Here is a 24,800-nt window from a genome sequence, read left to right as displayed (position 1 = left end):
GTAACGCTACTTACGGACCGAGGAGGGTGGAGGAAGAAAAAAGAAAGAAAAAAGTCCGTGTGAAAGAGGGAGTGGGAAGCTGACTAAATTACTGCGAGCTTTCCGACATGAGATGCTTAGCTAGCGGAACCGGGGAGAGATGAGACTGTTGGCAGGAACAACTCGCGCAACCGACCGTAACACCACCGGAGGAGGCTCGGCGTGCCGGTGTCCGGGCTCGGAGCCGTAGCGCTCGGTTTTCGGGGGACTCCGCTTCACTTAGCCCTGTAGTTTCGCGGATCAACTCCACTCCAAAGTCTCCGGTGTCGGCGGAAGGGCGGTCCGGGAGAGGCACGGGAAGGGGGGGACGAACCGCCCGCCCGCCCGGTGGCTGCAACGGAGGCGGCAACTGTCAGCGGACACATTTAGGGAAAGTTTGGGCTCTCTCTCGGCGTTTCACAGCGAACCCGGGACCGGAGTAAGGACGACGCTCGCCCCGGTCGGACAGACCCGAGTGTCTACTGCCTTCTAAACGGACAACTTTGAGAATGAAAACCCCGGGAGAGTCGGGTAAGTTTTCCCGGACGTGTTGATGGCATTCGGCCGTTATCCAGTCAGCCATTTCACGCCGCAGCCTCCGACAGACGAGCCGAGTCTCCGCTCACTTGTGGCTTAATCGGCGGCGGCCGCGTTGTCACCGTGAATGCGAGCAAGTTTCCGACTGCTGGAGCCCAGTTAGGTTTCGGCTACGGGCGCCGTGACCGAGCCACGCCGGAAACGGGTAGCTGCCTGCCGACTTTCCGACTTTCCGTGTGTGTGTTCAAGTTTGTATTCTAATCGAAGCCCGTCGAGTTGTTGCGGCCGACGTAGACCGGACCTTTAGGCGACTGCGATTTACTTGCGGTCCGGGCTTCGGTTAAACATTTGTAAAGGTTCCACACAGACGTAGATGCAAACTGAAGGCGTGTGGAAAACTCGCGTCTGGCGAGATCTACTTCACGTCTTGTGGCATTTTCTCAAAAGCTCCAGCTAAGCTGAGACGCGGCGAGGCGCTGAGGCTTAAAATGGCAGGCGCCCCTTTTTTTATTGACTTTGCGAGTGTTGGGTTTAGTCGCGGGAAGCGAGCTTGGTCTTCCGCAGAGGCCGAGCTCAGACCGGGTGGCCACACACTCGACTGCAGCTGCAAATCTCTGGCCAGGGTGCCCGTGCGTGCCCAGGCCCTACCTGTTGAGTCGCTGGAACTTTGCACACAATCCGCAAGGCACGATTTATTAGCAGCCACCTTTTGAGTTTACAGGCGTGATTGTTGGGTGCAATTACCGAGTAATAACCATTTTAAAAAATAAAATAATTAATTAATTTTAAAAAAGAAACTGTTGTGAACATTTTACCGCGTGCATAAAAAAACAAGCGCGAGCTTTGAAACTGAGCGAGCACGGCAGAAGGCACATCCAAAATGGAAGCCTTAGCCTTCAGGGAAAACACGTTCAGTCGGATAACCACGGTACAGACTGGTCAATTTGCGCCAAAATAAATCGGTTTAACATTGCAACGCTTTCTGGTAGTCGGCGAAAACTTTTGAAATGGGCTTTTTTTCTTTTCTTTTTTTTTTTTAAACGCGCTTGTGTGTTTTGTGTGCAAATGTAAGCAGTAATGTAGCCGACATCTTTAACGATCTGGGTGCGTTTCGGGTTTGTCGGGTTTGTGGTTGAAGTTTGTAAGCTCGGTGAGACTACACTAGTTATCCCTGCGGCCTTCTGGGGAATGTTTGGGAATGTTTAGGAATCCATGTTGGGATCCCCCCCCCGCTTCACGTTCTCTTGATTACTTTCCCCACGCAGCGTGTTTTCGGGTTTCTCCACCTCCGCCACTCTGGCCGTGAAAGTTCGGCCGATTTTAGAGCTCAGCGCACGAGCCCCAGTAGCCCGCGGGGCTGCTAAAGCCACTCGGCGTTTGCAAAGTCTTCCTCCATGTTGGGCGCGTGTGTGCACCGTCTCCTGTGGGGACGTGATAACCGGAATGTAGGTGGCAGCGGACGGAAAACGCCCGGTCGACGGTTCCCGTGCACTTTCACGTTACTTTCCTGCGGCGTGCACGAGCAGAATGCAGTTTAAACTGTTGTGATTTCCGCAAGGACTCCCTACACTTTTCCCCGTGAGCACGCGGCTGTGGCTTACGGAGAGGAGGGGGGGGGGGGGGGGGGGGGGGGGGGGGGTACTTGTTTGATTTTTCTTTCTTAAAAAAAAACTACTTGAACTTATACGAGCTTTAACTGGGTTTTACTAAATCACGGCGATATAACAACGATGGCATGAAATCAGAAGCGCCCCCGATAAAGCGCGCATAGGCTCGCCGCCGTGCTTGCGCGCACGCGGTAACGACACTCACCACTAACTACTACAAGTGCCTTGCGGTTTAGTCGACGCCGTGACCCCGATAGAGTCGAGACGAGCGTAGGTCTCCGGCCCGAGTGTGTGACAGAGACAGTACTGAGAAGAGGATGTGGTCTGCGCTCGTACCTGCCGGTTCACTCACACACATACATACATACACACACACACAGTGAAATAGTGCAATTGTCTTTCTGAGTGAGAGGGTTTTCCATGGCAACAAGAAGCTGAAACAATGTGTTATCTTGAGTAGTTGTGCATCCTGATAAAGGGTGTCTGTGTGTATATCTATATTTAATAACGCTATCTGCTTCATCAGAAACACTTGCCACATTTAATCAATACGAGAGCCAGAGTTAGCACTTTCCTTTCTCTCTGATTAGTGCTGTATTGTTCAGCAAGTGTGTGTGTGTGTGTGTGTGTGTGTGTGTGTGTGTGTGTGTGTGTGTGTGCACAATAAATGGCTGTTTCCATCAGCTGGCTTCATGACTCCACAGCTTTTGAGTTCTTTAAATGCCTTATCCAGCAGGGTTTGCAAGGCTACGTTGAGTAACACATGAGATAAGCACAGTCCCTGCCCTGATCGTTTCATCCTCTTGTTGAGATGCCTTACACTTGTTTACAATTCATGTGGATAGATCCGACCAAATATGTGGAAACAGCAGACAGTGGCGAACTAAATTAAACGATTTCTCTTGATGTGTACCTTGGCACATGCATCCACAGTGTGAGTGTGTGTGTGTGTGTGTGAGTGTGTAGACCTCCCTCTCTTTATTTTAATCTGTACATTTTAGACATTTTTAACGGAATATTCATAGATGATATGAAATTCTCATGACTTTGTTTTTGTCAAGAAAAGTTTGTAGCCTCTGTTCCACAATGGATGGACGCCTCCTCATCGTAGTGTGTAATGCAGAAGAGTTTAACAAGTTCTGACGTTGCTCCATTAGTTTAGGACTGGTTGAGTATTTGCACTCACCTGTGTTTACATGCTGATGTACCCTTTAATTAAGCCCTGTGTGTGTGTGTGTGTGTGTGTGTGTGTGTGTGTTTTATTTGCTTACTGCCTTTTTGCCTTTCAAACAGTACTCTATCTTTCTGTTCCTTCGCTTTATATGAAACAGCTGTGTAGATCTGTCACATACTGTGAATTATTATTGTTATTATATTATTATTATTATTATTATTATATGTGTAAAAAAACAAACATTTTCAGTTTGGATTGCAAGCCGTGAATGAGTGGAGGTGTTTGTGGTCGTGTTGTAATGGAAGTCCGTGTGTGTTATGCCTGCCATAACAGTGGAAATGACAGTGGCGTAAGTTGCATGACGGATGGGACGTCCTCTGGAGCTGAATAGCATTTTGTTTATTTTACCCCTGTGAGAACAATAGGGGGCGTGTGTATGCTCTGCAGCGGGGGTATCACAGTCGCGTGTGCGCCTGTGTGTGTGTGCGCTCACGCATGACGGCCTGGCCAGCTCCTATAATGGCAGCTTAGACCCAGAGCGGACCCATGTGTTGGTGTCATTTATGGATCGTGGAGGGACACAGAGACCCTTCTTTGTGGAGACTGGGGCGTGTGTGAGTGTGTGAGTGTGACCCTGACTGCATGACCCTCTATAGCTGTACCCCTCACCCTACATTCTCACACACACACACACACACACACACACACACACACACACACACACACACACACAAGTCACGTGCTGGACATCCAGTGACGTGAGAGTGCAGTGCCCATGCCCCACCCCAGTACACTAGAGCGAGGGCTTTGCTTGGTGGCTTCACTTCCTCTGAAGCGCCCCGGCAGACCTTTAACTCTTTCCAGCGGCGGGCAAATCTAAGCTTACAGAGTATCACTGTCATTGTCTGCCTCCCACACACACACCTGCGTCCAGCTGTTCTAATCGATGTTCACATAGGCTCCTACAATGGGATGTGACCTACTTCTGTAAGCAGCTGAGCAGGACGCGGTGTGAGCGGGAGTGTCTGGGCAGTGAGGGCAGAGGCTGACCCCTCCCTCGCAGGTGGTCTTGTTTGAATTTGACTATAGAAAGTTGCTCATTTTGAATAATGGCCAGCGTGGGTATAGATGACCAAATGTCGGACTGCCATTTTATGGTTCATCAAATATGAAACAAAAATGTACACACACACACACACACACACACACACAGATCTGTTTTGGTAGAAAAAGTGGACCTCCCACATTCCTATTCTGAGCTTAAATCACTACAACCTGGGCCACATTACTTGTTCCAGGAAAGGCTTAACACACACTCGCACGCACACACCCCTCACACACTTTTTCATACACGTGCAGAGTCTCACACATTACACACCTCTTTCTGGGAAAAACTTGCAGCCCCCAGAACCCTGGGCACAACCGTGTGCGCATACGCTCTCGAGAGTCCGCGTATCGAAGGAGCCACCCGGAGAAGAATCATGCTGACGCTTTTTTTGTTTTGTTTTGATGTGACCCCGTTATTGTCTGGGGTCCCGGCGGGCCCCTTTACGCCTGAGCCGGAGGCGCCGGGCTCGCGTAGCTTAGCGGCGAGGGACGGCCCGTCCGCCTGAACAACCCGCGCCCATCATCCCACATCCCAGCAGCGTGGAGCTGCTACGTAATACTCAAACACACACGCTCGTGCTGTTCCACTGCCACTTACTGTTTGACACACTGTCAAGTCAGTGCGTCGTGCGGTGACAGAAACGTGCGTGTGCGCTTTGGCTGGGAGTCGGACTGAGCCAAGCTGTCTGAGAGCTGCTTCCACCACCTTCTGGGCAAAGGCCTGACATTTTATTTGCTTATTTATTTGTTTAACTTTTCCCCCTTTCCCCCTGCACCTATACATGTGGGCAGTCATGTTTATTTCTCCACGCGTGAGCAGAAAATCGCCACGACTTGCTTTTTCCTCCAGTGAGCAACGTCTCTGCTTGGTTCACTTGTCCTTTATTAGCGCTCCACAGTATCGATAAAGTGTCACACTATTGCTTCTGTAATTATATTGCTAATTTTGATTAGAATTATATTTTTAATCCATTGAAACACCCTCAGGAACGCTCAAAGGAAGCTCCAAGGTTTGGTTTACATTTACCTTTATGGCATTTAGCTGACACTTTTATCCCATAACTATGACTGAGTACAACTAGAGCAATTGAGGGTTGAGGGTCTTGCTCAGGGGAACAACAGTGTCAGTGGTGGGACTTGAACCAGCAACCATCCGATTACAAGTCAAGCACTGTAACCACTGAGTCGCTCCCACAGACTACGTTTCCCATGATCCTCCTGTACATTAGGCTTCCTGTTTATTGGTTTCACCCATTGTTCTATCCCCTGTGTGATTTTCTGTGTATTTAAACCCCTCTGTGTCGTGTTCACTGTGAAGTCTGACTCAGTCTCCACTAGTGTGTACCGAGCTCGTGTTGTTTTTCCCTGGCTGTACGCTTATATTCTGGTTTTCACCAGTTTTTCTTCCCCTGGTTTATAGTCTGCTGTATTCTATCCATCTCTCGCTGGTTTTCTGGCGTTCATATTTTGGACTGCTGCCTGGTGACCTGACTACGGCTTTGGTTTGCCCTTTGGGGTATTTATTAAAATCTCGGTTTTACCGAAACTGCTTTGACTCCGCCTCCGTCTGGCCAGTCCGACAGCGCGGATGTCCGGTGCTCACCTCCATATCGCCACCCCATTATAATCGGTATCACGGTAATGATTAACCGGCGATATCTTGTGCCTGCCGTGCTACCCCTCGCCTTGATCCGTGCTGGTGTTTTGTCTCTCCCAACAGGAGACTAGTCATTGTGTCTAGTGTCTAGTGCGGGTAACATACCTTACCCGCACTGGTTCTGTTTTTCATGTGCTGAGTTTGGGTTCTTTTATCTGCAGTTTGAGAATAATGAAAATCAGTGTGTGTTGTCATGAGGGTGACTCGGTGTAACACCTACATTGTGGTAAAGCATGTGTGTTTCTCAGGGCAGGCACGCACACGCACACACACACACACACACACAAGGAGTGAAATTGTTGCCACATGTGCACACACACACACACAGCGTGGATGCACACTGTCTGAAGCTGACCCAATCATACGCTCTGTGGCTAAGATGAGTGTGTTTGGTATAAAACTGAACTCACACCCCACTGCAGTTTTTCTGTCACCCGCATTCCACAAGCTTCCGTGTTGGACTGGCAGGCTTGGCATATTTGCAGTCTGTTTTTATCTGAGAGTGTGTGTGTGTGTGTGTGGAGGGTGTATTTGGGATGGTGTGTGTGTGTGTGTAGGGATATGAGGACATGGCTAATAATATCACTGAAAGAGAAGTAACCATACACTCTCACCGTAACGGATGCCACAGGAGAAAAAGTGTGTGTGTGTGTGTGGGTGTGTGTGTGTGTGTGTGGGTGTGTGTGCGTGCGCGTGTGGTCGACTGCCGGGAATTCAAATGTTGTCTGGCGCCATCTGAAGGCCCCCCTCCCCCGCAACCCCTGTTCCCCATCCCCCCACTACCTCGCTATCCATCATTTTGCCCCTTTCCTCTTTAACAGAGGAATGTGAGATCACGCTTAAAACTCAGGCGCTTTCCCCTGCCCTCTAACCCCCCGCCCCTCCCCCGTCTGTCTGTCCTCCCCCGCTGTGTTTAAACCTGTTCGGTGCGTACATCAGAAAACTCTTTTGAACTCTGAGCCGCTTTGTAACTGCCCGATATTGCTTTGTAATTCATCATCAAGTTGTGTGCGTACGTTCCGAGCTGAGAGCATTTGAGCAGGCTATCCGCGTTCAGGACGCGCGCAAAGACACGTACGTGCGTACGCAGCGCCCGTTAGGACTGCATAGTTTAGCACAGAATCCTTGAAGTTACTCCAAATTACTTAAAATGATTCAAATGATTAGTTAGCTAATCACAAACAAGTATTTACCAACAAAAATTGGCAACTTTGTAATAAAAAAATACAACTCATTCTTGTTAGCCAGTTTTAACTGGGATATCCCTGTTATTTTGCACTCCTCATCAGATCCACTTTTAGTAGTAAGGCTGTTACTAAAATACATGAGTTCTGACTCAGAGTGGTCTGCTCAGGACATTATATGTGGATTATTACAGCAGCACATTGCAGCAAATGTTTTCTCAAATCAAAAGGAGAAACGTAGACCCTTTCCATCCTTTAAAACTTTGAACACTCTGTGTTGGTATTGCCTGGGATGGTCACTTTTTTGCCACACAAAGCGCTGGGCGTGATGAGTGGTAATGATCAGTTAAATCGCAGCAGAGGAAAGCCATGGGCGCCTGGTCTGCCCCGGGCGCTGGAAGATGGGAGCACAGCGGCCACTGGGACGCCCCGTCCCATAGCAGAGTGGCCCCCAGTCCTGGGTGGTGCACTGGTAGCCTGAGACGCCCGTGGTGTTTCTGGGACACTGAGCGAGCACCACCCGTTCTGGCTTTCCAGAACTTCTGGTGCTTTTATTTCGCCTAGATTATGTCTGTCTGTGTCTGTGCGCGCGCGCGCGTGTCTGTGTGTGTTTGTGTGTGTGCGTGTGTGTGTTTGTCCCTATGGACCAAAGCCTTTTAAACATTGATTATGACCTCGTCTCTTTAACCTTGCAGGCGTACGCACACACACTTCTGCCTCCATTTCTGTACACCTATCATCTCAAGATCTGTGTCACCAATCCATGCAGAAATACCCTAGTGACATCTCATCTTCCATTATTCTCCCTCACGCCCTCTGTTGTTGTAAGGATGCATTTTTCGGGGCTGAACACAGGCCGTGTCTGTCACCTGACCAAGATGAGCGTGCTGATCTTAATGAGGTAGTTCCACGGTGAATCTATGCTGTCCTCCAGCCCTCTCGTCTGCTGCCACTCGTGAGCATTTGACCTCTCGGTTTCTAAAAGCAACTGAACCCCTCAGCGCCGCCCCACTCGGAGAAGCACGCAGGCGTGCATGCGCTAGTGAATAATAGATAGGTGATTGGAGAACAGAGCAGCTGTATTTATAGGAACGTAAACGCATTAAATGTTAGTGCCTGGAAGTGACGCTGTTGGGCCAGACGCTCGTTCAGTCGTACCTCCGCTGCAGCTTCTGTGCTTTACACTTTTGTCTTCTGTAAACATTCAAAACTACACTTTTCCTCCGGCTCTCCGCTTCCCTGCAGTCGCTTTTGCTCCTCTTGATGTCGGCGCAAACGTTCAGCCGCCTTCTTATTTCCTTATATCGTCAATATTTTTGGACTAAAGATGACATCAGGATATAAGATGCTTTTGTGCGTGCGTGCGCTGATCTGAGCACTCAGCTCATGATTGCTTTAACCGGGCCCATTTTAGCCGCAGACCTGGCAAGGCCGATTACACAAAGCTCGGGCGCACAGACACGCAGCAGGCGGCTCGAGGCGGCTCAGGGCTTGCCTGCATAAGAGTGGCATTAAGGAGGATGACTTGGCAGAGACGGAAGGGGCCCGACCGAGGCTTCCGCTAACTACCGGAATGCGCACGAGCTTGGCGGTGCGTCATGCAGCGCATTCTTCCTCGAATTTTGCATGTAAAAATATTTACAGACAATTGAACTGCAAGAGAAGCCGGTGCCTCTGGTGCCGTAAAACATGCCTTTCGATTTCATATAGAAACTTGAAGTAATTTCAGACCAAAAACGAGAAGCAGTCACCTTCAACAGCGCCTTTAACGGCCCTTGGAAACCAGCCGCGGGCGTAAAGTTATTCGTCCGGCCGTTCCCCGGTATGGTTACGGGCTGCGTCGCGTGTTTCATTCCCTAGTTTGGCTTCTGCCACGGGTGCAGACGTCACTGTCCGGTATCGGGGAAACCGTCTGGCGCTGCAGCACCTGCGGGGAAAAGCGCCTGGCGTCGCTTTTCAGGAAGAGAAGAGCGAAGACTTGAGGATTTTCCCGTGGAGGTGTCGTTAACCGTGTCATTTCTGAAGTTTAGTGGATGGTAACACTCAAAACGTTTTCAATACATTTCAATAGTCCAATTTAGTTTCCATCCATCCATCCATCCAGAGGCCCTGGCGTGCACTCACCCCTTCTTTTCTGCACCTGACCAGCATTTGGGAGAGTCTACTGACTGCGTGGGTTGGGTTGCCAGGGTAACCTATACTTTTATCTTAGTGGAGGTGCGTGTGTTGTCTGTAGTGTAAGCAGTACTTTTATAAATGACCATGCTGAGCTCAAAAGCAGGTTACTGTCTGGTGTATATGTGTGTGTGTGTGTGTGTGTGTGTGTGTGTGTTCGTTCTTAGAGGTTGTGGTAGATTCCATTGTGCTCCTTCCAGGTGGTGGAACAATGTCTGTCAAGATGTCTGTGTGTGTGTGTGTGTGTGTGTGTGTGTGTGTGTGTGTGTGTGTGTGTGTGTGAGAGAGAGAGACTATTCTTTAAAAGTGTATGGCAAAGGGGAATTCCAAGCTTGTTTTGCTGTATATATCTGAGTGGACTGTGCTCTCTGGTGTGTGTGTGTGTGTGTATGTTATGTAATGTTCACCAGCAGCATTCAAGAGAGTAGAAAGTTCACACTGCTCAAGCCCTCTGTCTCCCCTGCACTAACACACCCCTCCCCTCCCCGCCCGCGTGTGTTTTGTTTCTTGGGTTAATGGTTTCCTGGTTAGTAGGTTATCGGGTCTCTGTGGCTGATGGCCCTCGTGCATTAACGAGGAGAGAGCAGCTCACAGGACCCTGTGCACGTGCTCACGTGGCTTTGAGAAAGTCCCATTAAACATATATTGGCTAGGACTTATTTAGCTCGCTAAAACATCTGTAGTATCTACAGGTACGGAATTACCCAATCACAGCGGTCTGACAGCATCACGGCTCCGAACGGCCAATCCCGTGCACGGGGGTGTGTGGGGGGGGGGTGCCTGGCTGTAATTGCTCTGATTCTAAAGGCGTGCGGCGGGTTGCCACGGTGCCGCTTCACACGGCGAGCCGGCCAGCATGTTTGCGTCACCGGCATCTTGCATAACGCGGGCAGGCTCCACAGGCTCCAGCGGCAGGGAGAGCCAGGCGACGAGCACCACGGCGACGAGCACCACGGCGACGAGCCCAGCAGGCGAGGCAGGGGAGCAGAAGCAGCTGCTGTCGGTAGCTGATATCCAAAACACTCGGCCTGCTTAACTCTGTCATTCCTCCTGTTAATTAGACTCACTCACTCTGACCCCCCCCCCCCACTTCCCCTGGGTGCTTGTGCACATACGAACACACATAGTCATACACACACACACACGTATACTCATACACACACACACTACCTTCCACTGAACTGATACGTATTGATCAGGCAGGTAGAACAGCTCACACACTCAAAGGATGACTGTTGTAACTGAGGCCCCTACCGAGAGTGTGAGGTGAGTGTTACCAAAACGTTTATTAGTCAATATACAACAAACAAGCAACATACAATTACAAAAAGAAAACTGATCTAAAGAAGAAATGTCCAAAAATACCACAAACTACTGCCTCATTTTCCACACAGCGCAGAACTTCACTGTGAGCCCAGATGTTTTCAGACATAATCTGTGTGTGTGTGTGTTTGTGTGTGTGTGTGTCAGGTGAGTGTTATGTAATGAAAATCAGCCAGACCAAATCAGCTCTAAAAGACACATTTAACCGTTTCTCTCTCTCTCTCTCTCTCTCTCTCTCTCTCTCTCTCTCTCTCTCTCTCACACACTCACACACACACACACACACACACACACACACACACACACACACACACACACGTGTACACACTCACAGCATTAAAATGCCCCAGTTACCTCTGCTTCCTTGCCTTTCCATTACCAGTGTTAATGACCAGCATGTGGTAATTATGGGAGCCAGGTGTGTGTGTGTGTGTGTGGTGACAGGCTGTATCACTGCATGGGCTCCCAGTGCAGCTCATGTTTACCAGGGGACACACACCCATGCTGAGGCCCAGCCTTTATGTCCTATATGCGCCTACAAACACACACGCACACGCTTGGTCCTAGCCTGGATGAGGGTCGCTGCCATTGTGCCATTGCGTTTTCTCTCTCTCTCACTCACTCACACACACACACTCTCACTCACTCTCTCTCTCACATTCCCTCTCACTCTGTTTTTGTCTCTCTCTGTCTGTCTGTCTCTCACAAACACATGCTGGGTCCTAGCTTGTGTGAAGGGTGCTGCCATTGCGCTCCCTCTCTCTCTCACACACACACACACACACACACACACACACACACACACACACACACACACACACACACACACACACACACACACACACACACACACACACACACACACACGCTCTCTCCCTCTCTCTGTCTGCCTCTCCCACATTTACAGTTGGACTGGTTAGCAGCTGTAAGTGGGGTGTTTTTGCCCTTATCTAAAATTGGAGCGCTAAGAGAATGACAGGAAGAGCTAGGAGTGTTGGGGGCGGGGCCGTGGAGATGAAGGAGGCGTGTGTATTTTTGGATGGCCACACGTCACACAGACGCAAGTCAGCCTGCTGTACACAAACAGAGATGGAGGTGACAAAGCATGCTGCTTACAGAGAGTGCGTGCGCGTGCGCAGAGTGTTTTACATGCTAGTGCAATTATGGGATTAAATGGACATTCCAGAGATTAAGATTTTGTGATGTTGCAGAAACTGACTAGTGCGTTTGATCGATCACGACACCCGCACTAGTGACCCGCACACTAGTGCGTTTGAGCTGAGGATCACTCATGAAGGTTTCTGTCGCTCTTCAGCATGTCCACACTGGCCTTTACATGTTTAGGAGTTTAACACTCAGGATGGTTCTGATCAGACTCACTACACAGCTGTCGGAGAACTGCTGTGGAAAACGCAAACAGGTAGAATCATTGTGGGTGTGTGAGTGGGGGTGGTTTGGTATGTGGTTGGGTGGGTGGGTGTGGGTGTGTGTGGTGGCTGAGCAGGTGGGTGGGTGTGGGTATGTGTATGTGTCTCTGTGCTCTGTGTCCTGCTGGAGTGGAGCACCAGTGGCTCTCACACACTGCTGGCTGGGTGATGTAATGGGGATTTTAGCACACACACACACACACACACACACACACACACACACACACACAGTACTTGTGTTTGTGTATGCATGTGTACATTTGAAGGGAAATCTGTATTCCTACCTACATAGCATCTGTATAGCCAAGAACTCACAAATACCTGTTGCTTGCAGTCTTTCTCTCTCTCCCTCTCTCTCCCTCTCTTCCCCTCTCTTTCCCCCTCTCTTTCCCTCTCTCTCCCTCTCTTTCCCTCTTTCCCCCTCTCTTTCCCTCTCTCTCCCTCTCTTTCCCCCTCTCTTTCCCTCTCTCTCCCTCTCTTCCCCTCTCTTTCCCTCTCTCTCCCTCTCTTCCCCTCTCTTTCCCCCTCTCTCTCCCTCTCTTCCCCTCTATTTCCCTCTCTCTCCCTCTCTTCCCCTGTGTCTCTCTTGCTTGCTCCTACCTGTTCTATTTGAGTCCTGGCTTTCAGGCTGAAAGGATTAATTGTCATTTATGTTTTATTTTTTTGTTCTGTTCATTTCTAGGAGTTTATTTTTAGGCCTGAAGTGTCTGGTTGCTAAGAGACGGTGTCCAGGAGAGAGAGGAAGATAGAGAGAGCGTGGAGAAAGCGAGGGAACAGAGAGAGATATATAGAGAGAGAGAAATGTTTGCGTTGTGAAGGCTGAATTACAAACACGCTCACGCACTGAGTCAGCGCTGGCTCGTGCACGCACACATGCGCGCGCACACACACACACACACACACACACACACACACATGCGCCCGCGCGCACGAACACACTTGGTCTGTTACTTGTTTTTCTGGATTGTCTTTTGTCACGCTGTCGTGCTAGGCTGTGTGTGTGTGTGTGTGTGTGTGTGTGTGTGTGTGTGTGTGCCTGCTGTCTGCTCCTTTCTTCTCAAACATTCACCAGCTCAGTAAGGCCAAAGCCCGAGACCGAACCACTCTCCGCTGCCACACACACGTGCACGCACACGCAAACACACACAGGAAGCACAATTGTTGTGATGGTGCAGACTTGCTAACTTCCTGCACAGCAGTGGTGACACATTCCAGGAAACACCCAGCGACATACAAACACAAACACACCTAAACACCCCATGTGCATGCCTGCGCACGTGTTTACGGTGACTCGCACGGTCACACACTTCAGTCCAGCATGGAAGGGGCTGGACGGCCTGTGTCAGCCAGGGTCACGGTCAGTCTCCCAGTCACACGGAACCTTCGCTCCCAGTCCACCCCAGGCGCTGCGAGACGGGGCGCACCTGCACCCTGGGGGGCGAGGCATGGGGCGTGTGATGGCGGCAGAGCAGAGAGAGCAACAGTGATTCTCACCTGCATCACCCCAGTCCGGGGTGGGGGGCACAACGCAGGACATGGATGCGAGGACTGATGGATGGGTTTGGGGCTAATGAGAGCAAAGGAGCAGAGGGAGAGGAGAAGTGACTGAGCCGTGGCGCGTCTCTGCTCACCTGCTCAACACACCCAAAGAGAGAGAGTGTGTGTGGGTCTGTGTGTGTGTGTCTGTGTGTGTGATCATCATGGTGTTGTAAAGAATCTCAGTGTAACCTGAAGTAGTCAGTTTTCCTCTCTCTCTCTGGCCTTGAAGAGTTCTTAGAAAGGTAAACAGTCTTACTGGAAAGGTGTGACGGTGTGATGAAGTTATGAAGTGATGAAGGTGTGAAAGCAAATCCCTCACCTCTGTCTCTTATACCTCTACCATACTCACTCTCTCTCTCTCTCTCTCTCTCTCTCTCTCTCCTTTCTTTGTCAAACAATAACCCCTGTGTGTGCAAGTCTATTTTTGAACACCCAAGGCCATCTCTCTCTCTCTCTCTCTCTCTCTCTCTCTCTCTCTCTGCTGTTGCTCTTTGTCAAGGTTAAAGATGCATCGTGCCCACTACCAAAGACAAACCTACACCTTAAGACACACTGCCTCTGTCCTTAATGATAATAACCCGGGTGTTTTGTGCTGTTCTCACCCCTCTCTCAGTCTTTAATGTGGTTGTGGTTTGATGTGGTCACTGAGAGGTTCTGATTCTCCCTTTTTTGTTGTCATCACATGACCCTCTTTATCACGCCTTCCTGTTCTTCCTTCTCTACTCAGGCTACATCAATAAGACAGTGAGTCTTACGGAGACGTGTGTGTGTCTGTGTGTGTGTGTGTGTATAGACTTTTACTCACACACACACACACACACACACACATCAAAGACACACTGCTCAACACTCACTCTCCATTAATATTAGTTTTCACACAGAGCTGTTGGAAGTCCAGCCACTGAAGTTTCGCCTCACCCACCTCCTGCATGCACACACACACACACGCACACACACATGCACACATACACTCTCTCTCTCTCAGTTCAAAGACGAGGAGCTTGAATTGCTCCTCTGTGCTGCCTGACAGAAACTCTTTAGTGTCATGGATTTAATTTTTGCTAATCTACACAAACTCTTCACCCTCTCATAGCCCCCGCCCGGACCCCCCCCTTATTCTCTCGCTCCCTCACTCTCTCTCTCTCTTATTCTCTCGCTCCCTCACTCTCTCTCTCTCTTATTCTCTCGCTCCCTCACTCTCTCTCTCTTATTCTCTCGCTCCCTCACTCTCTCTCTCTCTTATTCTCTCGCTCCCTCACTCTCTCTCTCTCTTATTCTCTCGCTCCCTCACTCTCTCTCTCTCTTATTCTCTCGCTCCCTCACCCCCCCCCCCCCCTTTGAATGGGCCGCTTCCTCACAGAACAAAGCGGTAGTATACTCCACTGCTCAGGATTCTTCAGATACCTCCAGCGTTAAAAAGTTCAGCTCCGGACAGCCGACATAGTTGGATTTACATAGTGAGAGAGCGAGGGAGGGAGAGAGCGAGGGAGGGAGAGAGCGAGGGAGGGAGAGAGCGAGAGAGGGAGAGAGCGAGGGAGAGAGGCAATTTGACCTGGATGACAGCAGACTCTGAGACGAGCTATGATCTCATCCTGGTCTCTCACCCTCACCATTGTCACCCTCTGCTCTGTCTTTCTTGTCCTCTGCCGGCCGTCCTGAAACACATGTCATCCCCTTTTCCCTCTGTATTGTTTTATTGGGTGCTTGCTGCTTCCCGGACGTCTCTCGTTAAATACACACGCTGGTGTGGCAACGCGGAGATTGTGCCCCACTTGCCTTAGATATTGGCAAAGACTGGTCCTTGAATTAATGATGAGAGTGTCTGTCTGTCTGTCTGTCTGTCTGTCTGTCTGTCTTCCTTCTCTTCTGTGGTGGATCTTGTATCTCCCCCTGGGGGGTTGAGGAGAGGGGGAGAGAGAGAGAGAGAGAGAGGGTCGTGAAGGTTAAGTAGGGAGGGGGGATGAGGTCATGCACACACTCACCCACAACCCAACCCGCCGGCACTGCATCGAGGCACTTCACATACACGCTTCTCACACTCTGTTTCCCCCAGAAAACACACTGCACAGCACCGTGCACGCTTTCACCCACACAGCACACAAGACGATGTTTACACACACCATACCATGGATAGTCCAGACAGTGTCTCTGTGGACTTTAAAGTTTTAAGAGCTCAGGAATTTTACCTGAAAGGTTCCTCTATTTCATTTTTCATATAAAAAAATGAAACGAATTTTTAAAAAATGTTTTTATTAGTTAAAATTAAATTAATTGATCCTGACGGGTCTCGACAGGTTGTGGTCTATCCTAAATATTACACCCCTCGATTAACTATAATATGAAGTGTACGGTGTGTTATTGGAAAAGACATTAAACGCATTTGGTGATACGAAGCCGTCATATCCACTGTGAACACTACCTAAATGTTCCCAGGGGTCTGTGCTGATTACGGCCCCCAGACTGGGCTCGGCCTTGGAACACCGAGCAGTGGCCCAGTTGGGTGGGTGTGTGTGTGTGTGTGTGTGTGTGTGTGTGTGTGTGCGCGCATTTGCACGCATCTCCCCATATCAACCATATCAGTGTACCAGTGCTGCAGGACTCTCTCTGTCTCTGTAAGTAATTTGATCAACACGCGCACTCACACACATATGCATACTCGTAGCCTTGAAGCATTTTTGTCCTCAAACTCAGTCTGATGTGCCTTGGAGCGCGTGAGACGCATGACCATAGAGAGGCGCGCGATCAGACGTCACCCCTGTGTACGCGTTCGGCGAGACGCCAGGGTGCACGCGGCTGGAATGGCGTTTCCATGTGGGAGGGGGACGAGCCTGCCAGCAGCCAGCGCAGCCTGTGTGTCCGCGGGGGTCTACCTAGCCGTGAGACCCCCCCCCCCCCTCCTTTTGTTGCCCATCAGGGAGCCAGACAGACGGCGATCTGGGCTCAGACGCCCTCGCCCCGAGATCTGTTTCGCCAGCGTGTGAGACGTGACACCGGATCACAGCCTGCCAGAATCTCTGGGGCATGACACATTTGACCTCTAAAACAAACAATTAGCAAATTAGCAGTTAGCTTACCTGAGGTGTTGGGGGTGTGTGTGTGGGTGTGTGTGTGTTGGAGTTGTACTCTGCTACTGTGCTAATAAACACAGAAATGTGTTGACGTGCACGTGCATAAAACATGCTGGGTGTGCTTTGGATAAAAGCATCAGCTAAATGTAAAAATGTAAAGTCTCTCTCTCACTCCCCCCCCCCCCCCCCAGGGTTTGCCTTCCCCGAGTGGGCCTACAAGCCTGAGTCTAGTCCGGGCTCTCGGCAGATCCAGTTGTGGCACTTCATCCTGGAGCTGTTGCGTAAAGACGAGTACCACGACGTCATCGCCTGGCAGGGTGACTATGGCGAGTTCGTCATCAAGGACCCGGATGAGGTGGCACGACTATGGGGCGCACGCAAGTGCAAGCCGCAGATGAACTACGACAAGCTGAGCCGCGCCCTCAGGTGAGGCTCCGCGCTGGCCCCGCCCTCCCGGTCCATCTCTCCACCCTCACGCTTTGCCTCTTGCGGTCTCTCTCCATGTTCTATGTTGTTAGTATATGCAGCGTTATGCACATCCACTTCATCTGTCTCTTACTAAATTGTCACTTTTACAACAGTCTTTAACCAGCAGGAGCTTGAACTATAACATATAACAATGTGTAGAACCTGGTGCCTAGAACCTAGTGTACAGCCGTCTAGAGCCCTGCGCTTTAGAACATATAGTCATCCCTGGAGTGACCTGCCTGTCTCAAGCCATATAGGCTCCGAATGTGGGCTAATCCGCGATGGCAGGACGGGGCCGTTAGAGCACCGACTGTGGCAGGACGGGGCCGTTAGAGCACCGACTGTGGCAGGATGGGCCGTTACAGCACCGACTGGCAGGACGGGCCGTTACAGCACCGACTGGCAGGACGGGCCGTTCCAGCACCAACTGTGGCAGGACGGGGCCGTTAGAGCACTGACTGTGGCAGGACGGGCCGTTAGAGCACCGACTGTGGCAGGACGGGCCGTTAGAGCACCGACTGGCAGGACGGGCCGTTACAGCACTGACTGGCAGGACGGGGCCGTTACAGAACCGGCTGTGGCAGGACGGGGCCGTTAGAGCACCGGCTGTGGCAGGACGGGGCCGTTAGAGCACCGGCTGTGGCAGGACGGGGCCGTTAGAGCACCGGCTGTGGCAGGACGGGGCCGTTAGAGCACCGGCTGTGGCAGGACGGGGCCGTTAGAGCACCGACTGTGGCAGGACGGGGCCGTTAGAGCACCGACTGTGCTCCCATTAGCCTGGAGGTCTGTGCAGTCCCTCAGAACACAGAGGCACATGCAGCTCTCCGGCATCTGGGCTGGAGAACATGGAATGAAGAATTGAGGCACCCATGTGGTGACACGGTCCTGCTCGAGCCCTGCGGGGGAGGGATGGCGTGCGTGCGTGCGTTAGGGACCCGGGGTTTTCCATCAGTAAAAGATCCGTCCATGCCTTCAAGTCCACTGCCAAGTCATTGTTTCTCCTGTCTCACTGCTTTTCATTTCATCTTTTGTTCTTTTCTCTCTTTCTCGTTCTCTATGTTAAACACGCGGCCCCTGTGTGTTAACAGACTCTGTTCATCAGCGAAGGGTCCTGTATAAAAGGTGATGTTAATGTGGTGCAGGGTGTGGACGTAACTGCCTCCCACCCTCAATGCCCCAGAGCTACACCTCCCAGAAGCCCTTAAAACTCTCCAGTGCTGTGGGGGACCATTTCTGCTTACTGCAGGATTGGCCTGAATTAGTTCCGCAGCTGCGTTCTTCCGTTGCACGCCCTGCAGAGACTCACACACGTTGGTTTATTGGTTTATGGGCAGTGGTGGCTCAGTGGTTACGGTACTTCACTAGTAGTAATCAGAGGGTTGCCAGTTCAAGTCCCACCACTGCCAGGTTGCCACTGTTGGGCCCCTCTTAACCCTCAACTGCTCAGTTGTACTCAGTCATAATTGTAAGTCACTTTGAATAAAAGCGTCAGATAACTGTAATGTTGACTAAACCAGTGTTTGTTCTACCTGTAGCAGTTGTGGTTGTTTTATTCTCAAGGTTGTCGCATCTCCTTCTGCGGTTTTCAGGCTTTTCAGGTGTTCATCTTCGTGCGTGTTTGTCAACCTCCATCAAGCCAATGTGTGTGTTGGCATACTTCCTTTCCGAGTTTAAATTGCAGCGATGTTTTTGGTGTTGGGAACGCTGCAGTGCTGATGTGCGTGCCGTGTGACGCGTGCAGGGTGCGGCCTTACTCCTTCCTGTGGGGGAGCATGGGGAAATTCCCTCTCCACGGAGCGCCATTGTCCCAGTGCCGACGTCCGCTGGCGTGACGAGATGCACGCGGCTTCACCCTTCGGCACCGGAGAGGGGGCAGGGCCTCTCGCTCCACCCACTCTGGCCCTACTGCCCACTGCACAGTTCCTGGCATGTTTTGACTCTGGGATCATTAAGCGTGCCTGTGCAGGCATCTGACAGTGAGGCAGGTCCTCCAGGTGCTCAGAGTGAAGTACTTCATTGGCTTTGGAGTCGATTGTGTGTGACTGGGTGTGTAGAGAGAGGGCGGTTCAGGGGACTTTGGCAACAACAGCTCTCTTTGTTAAGAGGATGATGACAACTGTGTGTGTGTGTGTGTGTGCGTGTGTGTGTGTGTGTGTGTGTGTGCGTGTGTGCGTGTGTGTGACGGAGAGAGAGCGGAGTGTTCCTGAGGACAGACTTGTGTACATCTTATTGTCAAGGGCAGAATGAGTTCTTTATTAGCTCAGAGGGCGGAGGGATATAGCACACACTCGTGGCACACTCTGACACGCGCGGAAACACACACACACACACACACACACACACAATATGTTTATCTGCGAGTTCTCAGTAGAACCAGTGAATGCATCAGTACTCACTATTTGTTTACTAAGCATCTTTAGATACTCAAACACACACACACACACTTTCAGTTTGGTACTATGAGCTGTGTTATTTTTCCCCTCTGTGTTCCTGCCTCATTGTGGGGATAGTGTCACAGTTCTCATAACTCTTTTTGTATAATCTCATACTACTGGTAGTTACAGACAGTTAATATTACAGATCTCAGCACATCCCCATTATGTCTGATGAGAGGTGAAAGGAGCGTGTGGTAGTGAAGCCTGGCGCAGAGCTCCCGGGATTCTCGTGACCAGACCTTTCTCATAGCTTTATATTACAGAACAGGAAATGAACACACATGAGGACTGTGGTGTGGTAGTATGACAGTCATCCCTGATACTAGAGCAGCTCTGGTAAATCCCGGTACTCTGGTGCTACAGTGTCAGTCCGCTGTTTAGTACCAGGCCCCTCCTGTTCAGAACACACTTTGATAGTAGGGCCCAGTACAGAGGTAATGAAAAAGATGTGGGGGGGGTGTGCGCGTGTGCGCGTGTGTGCGCGTGTGTGTGTGTGTGTGTGTGTGTGTGTGTGTGTGTGTGTGTGTGTGTGTGTGTGTGTGTGTGTGTGTGTGTGTGTGTGTGTGTGTGTGCGTACAGTTGTGCATAAGAGAAGCTTCTTTGTAGCTAAATGTGGACACCCAAAGAATTCTTCTCTTTTTGAAGTCAAGTCAGATGTTCAAAGTGCATTTATATCCATGTGTCCCTGTGTGGGTCCCTGTGTGAGTGTGGATGTGTGCGCATGACCGTGACGGTAACACAGGGGAACATAGGAGAGCCACCAGGTGTGCTGGAATCTGTAATATCTCTCCTTACCATTATTTTGGCAGTTAACTAAAACTTGATTTAATATTCTCTAGATAAATACGTACTTTTGGAAATGTGGTAGAACTCTGTGCTTCCCTTCTCTCCTGGTTTCTTGTTCTCTGTCTCTCTCTCGTTCTCTCTGTCTCGCTCACTCTGCTTTGTGGCCCCTGATCTGTTTTTGTCTCAACAAAAAAAACCTGTCTGAACATTCATGACTCTTAATGACCATAATTCTGTCCCTCTCTCTCACTCACTCACATGTGTATTTTAGTGTTCAAATTCAAAGATAAGTTTCTCTCTCTCACACACACACACACACACACACAGAGTAATGCGGCATCCTCTAAGCATTAAGAAAAATCTCGTGTCAGCATCTTCCTTTAAACCTGTCATTCACACAAATTATGGGCTTGCAGGTCATAGAGCAGATCAAACAATGTATAGCAGTATGCACACACTCACACACACACACACACTCACACACACACACACACTCACACACACACACTCACTCACTCACTCTCACCCTCACTCAGCTGTAGGAAGGATGAGGTAGTTGTCTGGGGTTATATAAATAGAGCATTAGGTGAGACAGGGTTATGAGAACTGCAGAGGTTAATATAGAGACAAAGTGAGGGAGAAAATAGAATTTCTATATGGAGCCTAAGAAAAGGGAACTTTTTTATAAACAGAAAATGTCCCCAAAGCTGTCCAATATACATCACACACACACACACACACACAAACAAACACACACGACACAGTATCACAGTAATAGTTTGGTGTGGTGTACTGTAATGACGGTGTCATATTTGATGTTTGTCTTGTGCTGCAGGTATTACTACAACAAGAGGATCCTGCATAAAACTAAAGGAAAACGCTTTACCTACAAGTTCAACTTCAACAAGCTGGTTCTCGTCAACTACCCCTTCATAGACATGGGGTCATCAGGTACAGGCCGTTCTCACGGGCACGCGCACTCACGCTCACTGCCTGCGTACTGTCTTTTAACCTCCTACACAAACGCTGCGGCACGCACGTGTGTGTGCCTACTCATTGTGTTCCGCACTCCCACACGGTTGACATGCACACACGCACACTGAACCTCGAGAGTTTACATCTCTCCCTCCCTCCCTCTTTCTCTCTCTCTCTCTCTCTCTTTTTAAAAATTCCTCTCTCTCCTCCTCCACCCTTTACCTCTCCCTCCCTCTCTCCTCCTCCAGGTGTGGGAGTACCCCAGAGTGCTCCCCCGGTGCCTACGGGCGCGGTGACTCATTTCCGGTTCCCCCCGTCCACCCCGTCGGAGGTGCTGTCCCCCAGCAGCGAGGAGCTGCGGAGCCCCGGCGTGTTTGGCGGTGTGGGCCGCCGTCTGGCCCGCGGCTCCGTCTCCGACTGCAGCGACGGCACCTCCGTCAACTCCGAGGTGGACGAGGGCGGTGGTGGCCTCGGCGAGGAGCGCATCCCGGAGAGGGCCGCCGAGAGGGGCTTCCGCGGAGCCTCGCACCCGCGGCCGCCCCATGACGCCATGTTTCGGATGTACGGCGGGGGCGGTGGCCTGGCGGGGCGCCGCCCGCCGGAGGTGGCCACCCACCGGGTCCACCCGGAGCCACTCTCGCCCTTCCCCGTGTCGCCGCTGCCAGGGGCCGGAGGCTCCGCCCTCCTGGCCCCGCCCCTCTCGCCGGCGCTGTCCATGACGCCGGGCTCCCACCTGCCCTACACGCCGTCGCCCAACCTGTCGCCAATGCCGGGCTCCATCTTCTCCTTCAACCCCGAGGACATGCAGCGCTACCTGCAGGCCCACACGCAGAGCGTCTACAACTACCACCTCAGCCCACGCGCCTTCTTCCACTACCCCAACATCGTGGTCCCGCAGCCTCATCGGCCTGACAAGGGCCTACCTGCCGCCGCCGCCGCCGACAGGGGCCCCACCGAGCGCCCTTCCGTGCTCGCCCACCGAGCCCCTGGCCACGCCCACCCGCATCCAATCGCCGCCCAGCCCCTCCCCCTGCCCGACGAGCCCCACCCCTCACCCTTCAAGTTCAAACTGCAGCCGCCGCCCCCAGGCCGCCGGCAGCAGCGGGAGGCGCAGGGGCGACAGGGCTCGCTCTCCTCTGGCTCCTCGCTCTCGTTCGGCAGTGAGCTGAGCACAGCCGGCGGCGCGGGACTCCTCTCCACCTCCTCATCCAGTGGCTCGCTCAGCAGCGCCGGACTGCCCAAGATCAAGGTGCTCACCAACAATGATGACAGTAGTAACGACAGTAATGACGACAGTAAAGATAACAGTAATGACGACAGTAATGATAGCGATAATATGGACAGTAATGACGACAGTAATGATAACAGTAATGACAGTAATAACAGTAATGACAACAGTAATGATAGCAATAATATCTGTCCATATTATGGCTATAATGACGACAGTAATAACAGTAATGATAACAGTAATGACGGCAGTCAGAAGAGTAATGATAACAGTAATGATAAAAGTAATAACAGTAATGACAGTAATGATAGCGATAATATGGACAGTAATGACGACAGTAATAACAGTAATGATAACAGTAATGACGACAGTCAGAAGAGTAATGATAACAGTAATGACAGTAATAACAGTAATGACGACAGTAATGATAGCGATAATATGGACAGTAATGACGACAGTAATAACAGTAATGATAACAGTAATGACAGTAATAACAGTAATGACGACAGTAATGATAGCAATAATATCTGCCCATATTATCGCTATAATGACGACAGTAATGATAACAGTAATGATAACAGTAATGATGACAGTAATGATGGTGATAATATGGACAGTAATGACGACAGTAATAACAGTAATGATAACGATAATAACAGTAATAGTGACATTAATGATGACATTAAGATGGACTGTCTTATAGTACTTTTAAAAAACTTTTTATATGTGAAAGCTGTAAACTTGAAACATTAACACATTCTGCTCTCTCTCCCTCTCTCTCTCTCTCTCTCTCTCTCCACCCTCACTGCACAGGTGGAGCCCATCTCTGATATCGAATCAGAAGAGGAGGTTGAAGTCACTGACATCAGCGACGAAGACGTGGATGAGCAAGACGAAGAATCCGAGCCCTTACCCTCCCACAGCCTCTACCGCCATCACCACCCCCACCACCATCCTCATCCTCACATCTTCAGACGCCAGTCCAATGGCACGGTCGCCCCCACAGTCCCCTACGACGACCTGGAGGAAGACGTCTTCAAGGCCCCTGCCCCACCCTCGCTCTTCGGCCCTCCCCTGCCCTCACCTCGCGGCAGCCCCGTGGTGAAGACCGAGCCTGGCACGCCCCCGGCGCTGGGTGGCCCTGCCCCTAGCCACTCCCACAGCCCCGCCCCTAGTCCTGCCCAGTGCATCCCCCTGAAGCTGCGCTTCAAGCGGCGCTGGGACCAGGAGCAGCACACGGAGGAGGAGGACAAGAAGGTGCGGGGAGGGGAGGAGAGAGACAGGGAGCGGGGGGAGGGCGTGGGCACGCCCCCTCATGGCCAGCGCAAGGTCAGCAGTGAGCTGCACCGTGCCACCGCCCAGCTGTCTCTGGAGAACAAGGACTGCTGACGCCCACGGCAGGAAGGCCGCGCTCGCATGGAGCGGACGTGGTTCGTCTGAGGGAATGACGGCACTGACGGACGAACACACACCAGCGCTCTGGCCGTGCACACACACCTAAACAGCTGCCCAGAGCTGAAAACTGACCAGTCTCCAGAACCCCCCCCCCCCCAATCCACCACATCTGGACACCAGCATACACACTGCTGCATCTCAAGATGACCATAACCTGGAAGGAACCACAAAGACACAGACACACGCGCACACACACACACACACACACACACACACACACACACACACACACACACACACACATTGACCCTCAGGAGTCTTTGACCTTTGTGAAAGGGACTTTTATTCAGTGAAGTGCCTGCAAGCGAATACATCCCCCTCGACCCACCCCCGCCACACGGCAGAGGAAGAGACAGACGGCGCGTGGACACGTCCGTCCCGAGTGCACTACGGACTGGGCGCCGTTCAGAGGGGAGGTGGTGAGCGCATCATCCTCACGTGGACTGTTGGAGATGCTCTATAAACTGTGCTGTAGATACACATAACCAGCCTGGCCAATCCCTCAGGGATCACACGCACGCACACGCGCGCACACACACAGATATACGCACGCATGCACGGACACACAGATATACGCACGCGCGCACGGACACACACAGATATACGCACGCGCGCACGGACACACAGATATACGCAC

The 24,800-nt window shown here is 51.2% G+C and overlaps 1 protein-coding gene across 1 annotated transcript; it reads left to right on the top strand.

Moving 5' to 3' along the window:
- On the top strand, nt 1-24,750 carry erfl3 (Ets2 repressor factor like 3). Its single transcript, XM_035530956.1, has 5 exons — nt 1-549; nt 17,008-17,242; nt 21,341-21,456; nt 21,729-22,729; nt 23,522-24,750. The coding sequence occupies exons 1-5, from the start codon at nt 528-530 to the stop codon at nt 24,095-24,097; spliced, it is 1,950 nt and encodes a 649-aa protein (XP_035386849.1). The 5' UTR covers nt 1-527; the 3' UTR covers nt 24,098-24,750.
- The last annotated feature ends 50 nt before the right edge of the window (nt 24,751-24,800 follow it).

The sequence above is a fragment of the Electrophorus electricus genome, chromosome 10 (assembly GCF_013358815.1).
Source record: "Electrophorus electricus isolate fEleEle1 chromosome 10, fEleEle1.pri, whole genome shotgun sequence".
Classification (NCBI taxonomy): Eukaryota; Metazoa; Chordata; class Actinopteri; order Gymnotiformes; family Gymnotidae; genus Electrophorus; species Electrophorus electricus.
Note: the sequence above shows the minus strand (reverse complement) of the source record. Positions and strands in the feature narration are given on the sequence as shown.

What these genes read in the sequence shown, in the direction of transcription:
- erfl3 (XM_035530956.1), top strand. Translation starts at nt 528, where the DNA reads ATGAAAACCCCGGGAGAGTCGG. An exon ending in CATAGACATGGGGTCATCAG is followed by an intron (nt 21,457 to 21,728) that starts GTACAGGCCGTT and finishes CTCCTCCTCCAG; the next exon opens with GTGTGGGAGTACCCCAGAGT. An exon ending in CCGGACTGCCCAAGATCAAG is followed by an intron (nt 22,730 to 23,521) that starts GTGCTCACCAAC and finishes CTCACTGCACAG; the next exon opens with GTGGAGCCCATCTCTGATAT.